The 9,067-nt window shown below is 37.5% G+C and overlaps 1 protein-coding gene across 2 annotated transcripts in view; it reads left to right on the top strand.

Annotated features, from left to right (window-relative positions):
• Window positions 1-7,571, top strand: part of GALC (galactosylceramidase) — a 54,644-nt gene extending 47,073 nt beyond the window's left edge. For both annotated transcript variants that reach the window (XM_063439928.1, XM_063439927.1), the window contains exons 16-18: window positions 935-1,011; window positions 5,147-6,793; window positions 6,874-7,571. In XM_063439928.1, coding sequence (XP_063295998.1) covers window positions 935-1,011; window positions 5,147-5,290 — 221 coding nt within the window. In that variant the 3' untranslated portion in view covers window positions 5,291-6,793; window positions 6,874-7,571. The remainder of the gene's footprint in view (window positions 1-934; window positions 1,012-5,146; window positions 6,794-6,873) is intronic.
• The last annotated feature ends 1,496 nt before the right edge of the window (window positions 7,572-9,067 follow it).

Genomic DNA, 9,067 nt, shown 5'->3' on the forward strand with positions numbered 1-9,067 from the left:
GTTGTATGTGGAAACAATCTCTGTGATTTCAAAGTTCAGGATATTCTGGGGAAAGCGGAAAAGCCTATACAGTTTCACCATAAACACGTGTGGTTAACCTCTGTATGCAGTCAAACTGGATTGCTGGTAACATTTTATTCTAACCTCGGTTGTGACACACCCCCTGCTGTCTGTTCAGGAAGTGGTTGTAAAGACTTGTTTTAAACCTTGAGTGTATAACACACAGCTGAAATGTAGCTTTAAGATAAGCGCTGTAAGGTTTGTTACTTTTCTTTCATGCGAAAAATCTATTTTTTTGGGCTCAAACTTATATTAACATTCCTGATAGATATTTTAGATAAAACTCAGATGAAAGCAAGTAAGCCTCTGAGTGTTCAAACAGCAACCTGTGAACCCTTAAGATTTCAAAATCTGTCTAAGCTTTGTTATTAATTTATAGTTGTTGTTTTTTAATATAGGATTTGTTCATATCTATCCATTTGGGGGTGGGGAGAGGTTTCCTCTGTTTCTTAGGTTTGAGAAGTGATCAAATGGGAGCAAGTCTTTGGCCTAGCCTGTATATATTAGGCTATATACCTATGCATATCAGGTTGTGTATTTATGTCTAGTATGAAATGCAAACTTGCTAACATTGCAAATTACAGCCTTCTATTTTGATGTATCGGAGTATTTAATGATACTTTGATAATTCTAGTAGTAGTGGAGGGGACATCATTTTGTTTTTGTAACCTTTTCAATGCTATCTGGTTGAGTGAGGAAAGTGCAACTAGCTATTTGTGAGGACTGCTGCTTGTACTGTAAGTAGAATTTAGGTTTTCACCCCTATACCTTCTTCATATTTATACCGGAAACACACTGCCTTCCATCTGTTGGACATTGCCTTGCAGGTGTTGCTAACCCATTGAGTTACAATAATGGTGAATATCTTCCACAGGTGGGCAAATCGTGCTACGTAAGGGTCTGTCAGGAGTTCGTGCAAGGAGATGGCACACGCTTACACTGAAAGTTGATGTAAGTAAGAGATTCTAAATTCATATATTTTATTTTAAATATGTAACCGTTGCTTATTGTTAAAGATTAAGTTTAGTTTGAGGTATAAAAGTCTAATTTCAGAGAAAGTGGATGGAATTAGGGGAAGTAGACAACGGGACACTTGCACCATTGAATAGAGTCCTCTTTTGAAAATGATTGCAGTTAGTAGGAATTTTGAGACCTATATATTCAGGCCATCTACGATTTTAAAGAGGACGAGTCAGTTGTGTTAGTGTCCCTATATCTTTTCCTTCTTATTCCATTTCTTCTGCAATTATTTCACTATTGGTACTCTTACATTGCTGAATTATGTCATAATTGAAGGAACACCGCAAGCACAATAAGCACTCTGTAGTGGTCATGGTGCCAGGAGTGCCCTGGTGCCCCTATTGGCAAACAGACTTCTTACCATATGCCACTACCTCCTCCTACAACTTTAAGCTAGCCCTGCACTGCAGGGTTTAGTTCAGAAGAGTCAACGGAAGGTCATGTTTTAGAGCTTCCATTGACTCTTCTGAGCTAAGCCCTGCAGTGCAGGGTAACAAGCTAAGTCCTGAACCGCAAGTTTAAAGGGCCACTTCATTGAGATGTTGTTAAGGTGACTGAAGTTGTTATGATGCCAGGAGATCCTGGGCATCATCTTACCATAAGGGGTTAAGCATTAACGTAATGGTGTAACCTGGCTTTGCCTAGCTCCTTCTGCTGTTGGTCTGAGGTCTTTGTATTTGTGGACCTTTCCTTTAACTTTTGTGAATGGCCCAGTCAAAGTTACCATAACAGATCTTTTTTGGGGAAAAACACAAACCATAACGCTGTGCAGTATTATGTATGGAGTGTAAAAATCCCCAATAATTATATTGGCTCTAGTTTGTGAGTTTATAACTCAAGTCAGTTTTTTGATAGTAAGGTTGTGATAAGAGGATACTCCAGAATATGTGGAACAATGTCTACTAAAGAAAGGGAGATGAACAGAATCACTAAATAAAGTTTATTTCAAAAGAATAAAATATCTCACATTAAAATACATGTACATATTATCATAGGTGCTCGCAGACACCAAACGTAAAGGTTCACCTATATTTATAGTCCCTTCGATTATCCTCCACGTATACGTCTGTTTAATACTTCTGTCTCATTGTGTCAACGTCCCTGTGTCCTTACATCATCTTCTCTTCCATCAAATCCCTCAGGGAGTAGATGTAACGTCGTATTTAATGTCCAGTGAGGGCAATATTCACCAACTTAAAAAAAGGTCCATACGGAACAAGGACCCCTACTTGCTCCCAATTAGACCTCAGTGGGAGACAACTCCAAGTACCTATGAATAACAAAAAAACTACACCGAACATGAATAGTTGTCCTCTATGTATTTTAAACAAGACCCTTGGACTAATATAGATTATTAAATAATTATAAATATTACATATAATTAATTTCAAACCCATTGGAGAGAGGGTTTCTATGTCAAATATTCACCTCACCCAAACCATTTTTTTTTTTAACTGGTGGATGCCCCCAAAAATGTACAACTTGTGATCATTTTCACCGTGCACCTATGCAAAGTGGGCAGACACAGTGATTTAGAAACCTGTTATGTTCACTTAGTCACTATTCCAAGTTATAATTGAACATATTTAATTCTCATTTTTCCCCCAGTAACTGTACATTTAAAATACTTTTTTTTTTTATTCTTAATTGTCTCCTTGCAAACCAGACAACTCCCACAGCTTAAAAAAAACAAAACCATTTTATTATTACAACAGGGTTGGTCTGTAGTGGTTATGGCACCATGATGCTGTTTAGCAATGTGAATGTCCTTTTTTAGAGGGAGACTGCACTCACTTCCTCCTGGTCACTACTTAAAGTCTCTGAGCTGATATTCTGTGTGTGGAAAACTTGAAACAAGTTCTGGGACTGTCCAACAGTTAGGGGAAGAAATTCCCATTGGGCCATTGCAAAACATATATTATCAGTCTGTGAAAAGCATGTTTAAAAGCAGTGATGTGGGACTCCAGGCACCATAACCACATCAACACATTGAAGTAGTTACGGTGCCTACATTGTTGAATCGGTGATTAGCAGAGATGCTTGGTTCGTGGCAGCCTGGCCTGCAGTGACGAAATGGCATTGCTATACTTCTGCCTCGCACAATATAAACTTATACCCGCTTTTGGGGTACTGATTTGGCTTTGCCATCATGATTTCATTAATTGAGGCTGGGATGCAAGCTGCCATGGACGGAGCATCTCTGCTAATCAATGAGTAAACAGTTCAGCAGTTCTACAGGACCCGGTGCCTATGTATTCCAGGCACAATAATTACTTCTGTCCATTGTAGTAGTTATGGTGCATATTGTGTCTCTTTAAGCAATTCCTGTGCCAGGTAACATAAAAAAAAAGGTTGATGTCTGCACTAAAAAAATGTTTGATATTCTGTTATCATATTGGTTTCAAGTTTGGGTACCTGTAAATCCTGAAAACAATGTGATACCGCAATAATAGTCAACTGTCTAAACCGAGTCTCGCTTACTGCTCCCTAAAATGAGTTAAAATATTCTGCTGAAAACAGCCAGCCTATTTTAACACAAGTACATTTATAATTAAAACAAGTCTTTGGGACTGTTAATGTTTCTACAATAACTTCCAATCAGGGCATGCAACTTTAGCTGAAAAAGTAGTTTTGGTGTATAGGACTTAAGAGTACATGATCTACCCAACAGGCACATCATATTTGTATAGCTAGTAGCCAGAACTCAATCTTACACCCCTACTCTGCTACACTAAAAGAGCACAGGGAACACCATATCCATTATAGCCCACTGTAATAGTTATGGTGTTACCATGCCCCTGCTGCTGTCAAGCTAATGTAAACCTCTGACTCTATCTCCTGCTATAGCAATGAGCAAAACCCAGGCCACAGATTTGGTTTGACACAGAACTAGGGACTGTAGTGTTTATGGTGATTGTAGACACTAGGCATCATGACAAGTTCAGCTTAATGAAGCACGACTCCACAGCTGTGTGCCAAGCCACAGTTTGACACAAACATAAAGTGCCCCTGACTTTCACCCTACATATTGCTATGGCATGACCGCACCATAACTAGTACAGCAGACTATAATGGTTATGGTGTTCACACAGAGCTCTTTTAATGTAAAATCTCGTTACTATGCTGAGTTTGATGTTTTCAGAAGAGGGGTGTAAGGCTTAATTATGGCTACTAGCTCTAAAAACAATAAATATGGTGGTTCCTCTTCAGCTCCTAGGGGGTGGGGATTGGGTTGGTGCTTATTGCAATGTCTATTTAATTTGGAAACTATTTCTTACTCTATTAATTACCTGCTAGAACCTTGAGCAGACTCCCTCGCTGTAAAAATTCCAACCTTTACTTTTTGGCAAGGCATGTGTGGCTAGGGCAGCATGGACAGAAACCAAACTTATTAAACTCCTAAATGACAGAGACTTGAGCAGTGAGACTGCAGGGCATCATCTATACACCAAAACTGCTTCATTAACCCCTTAAGGACACATGACGTGTGTGACATGTCATGATTCCATTTTATTCCAGAAGTTTGGTCCTTAAGGGGTTAAACTAAAAAGTTGTTTTGTTGTTGAGTATCCCTTTAATACCTCTCCATTGATATGTGGGAAGGGATTAGGGAGACAATGATACTTTGACAGATGAGTTTAAAAGTGAACAAGAGAATGACACCACAACAAAGCAGAGATTGGCTTACCTTTGTTTCCAGACCACCGTAACGGGATAATTTCCCTTAACATTCTTCGCCCGTAGAAATGAATGTATCGTCTGTCAATTCAAGAAAACATATATCAGATTCAGGAGATGGCAATGCATGTTATCGTGGCTTCTCATCCGTCACTGTTCAGATGTTTATGTACATTTGTAGCATTGACAGATGCACAATACCACAAAACATTCCAAATAGGAATTTTAGCAGTTTTCTTAGAATTGGTTAGAACTTATTACATGTGGTTATGGTGAATAGTAAGATTTGTTACTAATGGCACTTAATCAGCTTTCCTGTTCTAGATTAACACTTCTACAAATCTATGCTGAAACATTTTCTTTTTATACTTATCTCGGATCCCTGCAGGGTTTCTATGCTTCCGGGTTACTGAATGGAAATTTGTTGTGGAAAGACGTCATCACCATTGGACCCATGCATGGCTGGGCTGCCATAGGAACGAGCTCCTTTGAATTTGCCCAGTTTGACAACTTTATGATTGAAGCCCAATAACTAAAAACAAGACACTGAGTGCTATGTTTTGCTCTCAGTATGGACATTCCGGTCAATGTGAACAGATCTAACATGCCAATGACTAGCTCAGGCCTTTGGCAGCATTAACAGAAGAGCACGCCTCGTGATAACAGTAGGAACACTGAAATCGTCACTTTTCAAACATCAAGAAACTGAATCCCAGTCATCTGTGATTTGCATCATTTATTTTTAAAGGACAACTGTCACCTCAAAATGATTTTTAACATATTAATCTTTTCATCAAGTGTTGAAAGGAAATAGGATTCTTTAACGTATACTTCAATTAAAAAAAAATACTGTCATTTTAAAGTTAGGAGTTTTGGTTTAGTTTTTTTTCTCAGCCATATGTATTCACTTTTGTTGGGACAGTTTTACAATACGACCGTTCATCTCTGTAATCTTCCCAGCTTCAATCCCTGCACAGAACAGGGGCATCATCAGTCATTGCTCTGTGCAGTCTATGCTTTTCGGGCATTTGCAAGTCTTCCCCTCCTAGTAAAGACAGAGGCATAGTAAGTATGTTCCCACATATCTTTTTGTACTTTGAAGCTGATCTTTTTCAGACATTCCACTTTCAGAACTCCCCAGCATTTATCACCTTCTGCATAACTTACAACTTGAAGCAAAACTCCTATTCAATTGTCTAATGAAGTGGATTTTGCAGAAATAGCTGATATTATTTCCCTAGAGAGTAAGAACACCATGCAGTTTGGATTTCATAAGAATTTATATCTGTATATACTTGATGAGAGGATTATTATATTAAAAAAATAGTTTTGAGGTGACCATTGTCCTCTGAATGTCAATCGGCTGTAGTTCATACTTTTTTTTTTTTCTTTCTTGGAGGTGGTGGCTTGTATAGGAACACTCCAAGCATCATAAGCTCTACAGCCTGCTGTAGTGGTTATGGTGCCTGGAGTGTCCTGGTACTCTGCCAGTGTAAGTAGCAAACTGTTTAAGAATGATTTCACAACTTACCTTCGAGTCTTCTGCCAGGTGGTGAAGTGAAGCTAATAGAACTTCCTTGCTGGACCTTCCAGCACCACAGGTGACCGGGACCAGCAGACCCAGATTAGGTTGTGAAGCCGTTCTTAACCGGTTTGACTACGTAAACTGGTACGGCGTCACAGCACTCCTGGCACCATAGCCACTGCAGCAGACTGTAATGGCTATGGTGTCTGGAGTGTTCCTTTAAGTTCTCACCTAACTTGAATTCTTATACATATGTATGTATCCATTGAAAACACAATATCCTCTTATTCTATGCAAGGTTGGCACAGAAGCTTTTTCAGATTTATCCTGATCTATGATTTTTTTTCTCTCTTAGATGTAATTTACTTTGCTGGCTAGGACCTGATCTGAGAACGTGAAAGCCTTGTTGTGTAGCAGTGAGATATCTATCCTACATCCCTGTTTGTCTCATTGCTCTCTACAGGGCATCCATTTAGAATTGGTACCTCAGTCACAGCAGATACAGGGAGTGTAGACACTATCCACAATGTGCCTTAAAAATAAAACAAGCCTACATCAGGTAATTTTTTAGTGTCCATTATAAAATGAAGTTTGACATTTTTTGTGTGTTTGTTAACTGTTCATTTTCTTTCTTATTTATAGCTTTTTAATCTCAAATACCTGAAAACTCTTAGGGTATTATTTATAAGAAAATGAAGGATCCTATTCTGTAATGGAAGTTATTCCAAGTTACATTTTAGGGAGAGCTCCTACATTCATATATCATTTTGATTTGTGTTACTCTGTGTTGGTTCTTAGATGTTATTCACAGTCACATGGCACTGTAAACTATTTAAAGGCACACTATGGATAACGTATAATCTTTACCTCAATGAAGTTGCTTTGGTGACAGGAGATATTGGGTGCTGTCTTACCTTAACGGTAAAACCCCTTTGTAGTGAAGATCGCACCCATCCACTCTGCCCTTCTATTTCCGGTGATGGGCTGAGGCTTCAATGAGGAAGTCTCTGAGTGTGTGCCGCTGAGAGAATCGGTTAATGCTCTCAGCAGCTAAATAGCTCCGCATTCACAAAGCTGTATATCACAGGAACTCCTGCTACCATAACTTAATTTTGATGTAGGGCTTCCATGTCTTTGATGTGGAATAGTCCCCAAATAGGTTCTAAAGCTCAGAGTGAAAATGTAGATTTCTGTTCCTTTAATACATCTCCTGGCCTGCATAGGGATCATACAAAATATTTGCCAATAACAGTAGCAGAGATTGATTATATGAAGATTTATTTGAAAACATGTTTGTCTCCTGAGCTTCTGTGTGTGTGTTTTTTTTTCAATAGTACAAGATCTCTGAGGTAATTTACTTCTTAAACTTTACAATGCCTTTTTTTTGGTGGGCAGACGAAGATGTGCCATTTGTGCTTTAAAAAGAAAGCTAAATTGCAAAAAATTTTAACAGTGAATTTCTTGTGACCTACGTTATCTATGAGAGAATAATTTTGGGAACATTTTTAAATACTAAGATTGTAATCGCGCTAATTTAAAACAAATGAAGATGTGGTGAATAAAGTATTAATATAAAATATTATATTGAATCCAAAGACTAAAGAGTGGTTTACTAATAAATAAATGTATAAAAAAAAAAACAGGATTGTTAATATTGGGATTACACTGATCATTACTAGTGGAGCAAACATATAATAAACTCATGGATACAAGTGTAGAGTTACACCAGTTAGCTATTGAATAATATCCAAATATTAAACAATAGAAAACAATAGAAAAATAACAGATAATCGATATTAAAGCGGCTCTATCACTGTCTGAGGTCTTTGTATAATTTATATAAATAGGAGTTCATTATTCAATTATTCCCGGCCGGTGCTTCTTCTCCATTCGGGCGGCACTTCCTGCTTGGACGCGATGTCGTCATCACGCACGCACGCCCTTTGCGTTCCACACGTGCGTTCCAAATACCCGGAAGTGTATGACGGTCGTAAATCTTCAGTTCTCCCGGCGATGTATGGGCGGAATAGAGGCATATGAGGGGCAAAACAAGTTAAAAAGACTCTGGATAGCACAATGTATATGGACAAACATGTCCTATTATCATAATGTTAGAAACTACAGAAAAATGTAGTAAAAAGTAAAAGATAAAAAATGTATATATACTTTGTATAAACCGAGTTATACATAGACAATATGATGAAATACAGATGAAAATAAAAAAATAAAAAAATATAAAAATAATGGATAAAAATAAAAATAAAAGTAAAGATGGATAAAAATAAAAATGCACTAAAAACAAATATATACATCTAAGTTACATTCAGCATCTGAAATACAACTCCATATATTTACATCTTCCATATGTATTAATTCTTACATTCCCCATTCGGAGAATGTGTACAAAACAAACAGATGAATGAACACACAGCCAAATATCATCACTTTACTTTTCCTTGTAACATATTGGTGATTAAGTGCATAAAGTGGAACCCATTTCTATATATATATTTTCGCACTCCTCCCCTTCATCTCCTATTTCATAGTACTTTAAACAATTTTTTACCTCTATGGGTTTTCAAAAAGCCCCCCATTTAATACTAGTATGGATATTATTTATATGGCCCATTATTTGGCCCATTATTGCTGATGCCACTGATGGACTACATCAATTGTATATATTCCTTCAAGATTTTTTAAGATTTTTTAAAAGGAATAGTAACACCCTTATAAAAAAGGGTAACAGTTACATACACATATTGGTAACGCTCTTATGTGGATGTT

Source organism: Pelobates fuscus, chromosome 13 (assembly GCF_036172605.1).
Source record: "Pelobates fuscus isolate aPelFus1 chromosome 13, aPelFus1.pri, whole genome shotgun sequence".
NCBI lineage: Eukaryota > Metazoa > Chordata > Amphibia > Anura > Pelobatidae > Pelobates > Pelobates fuscus.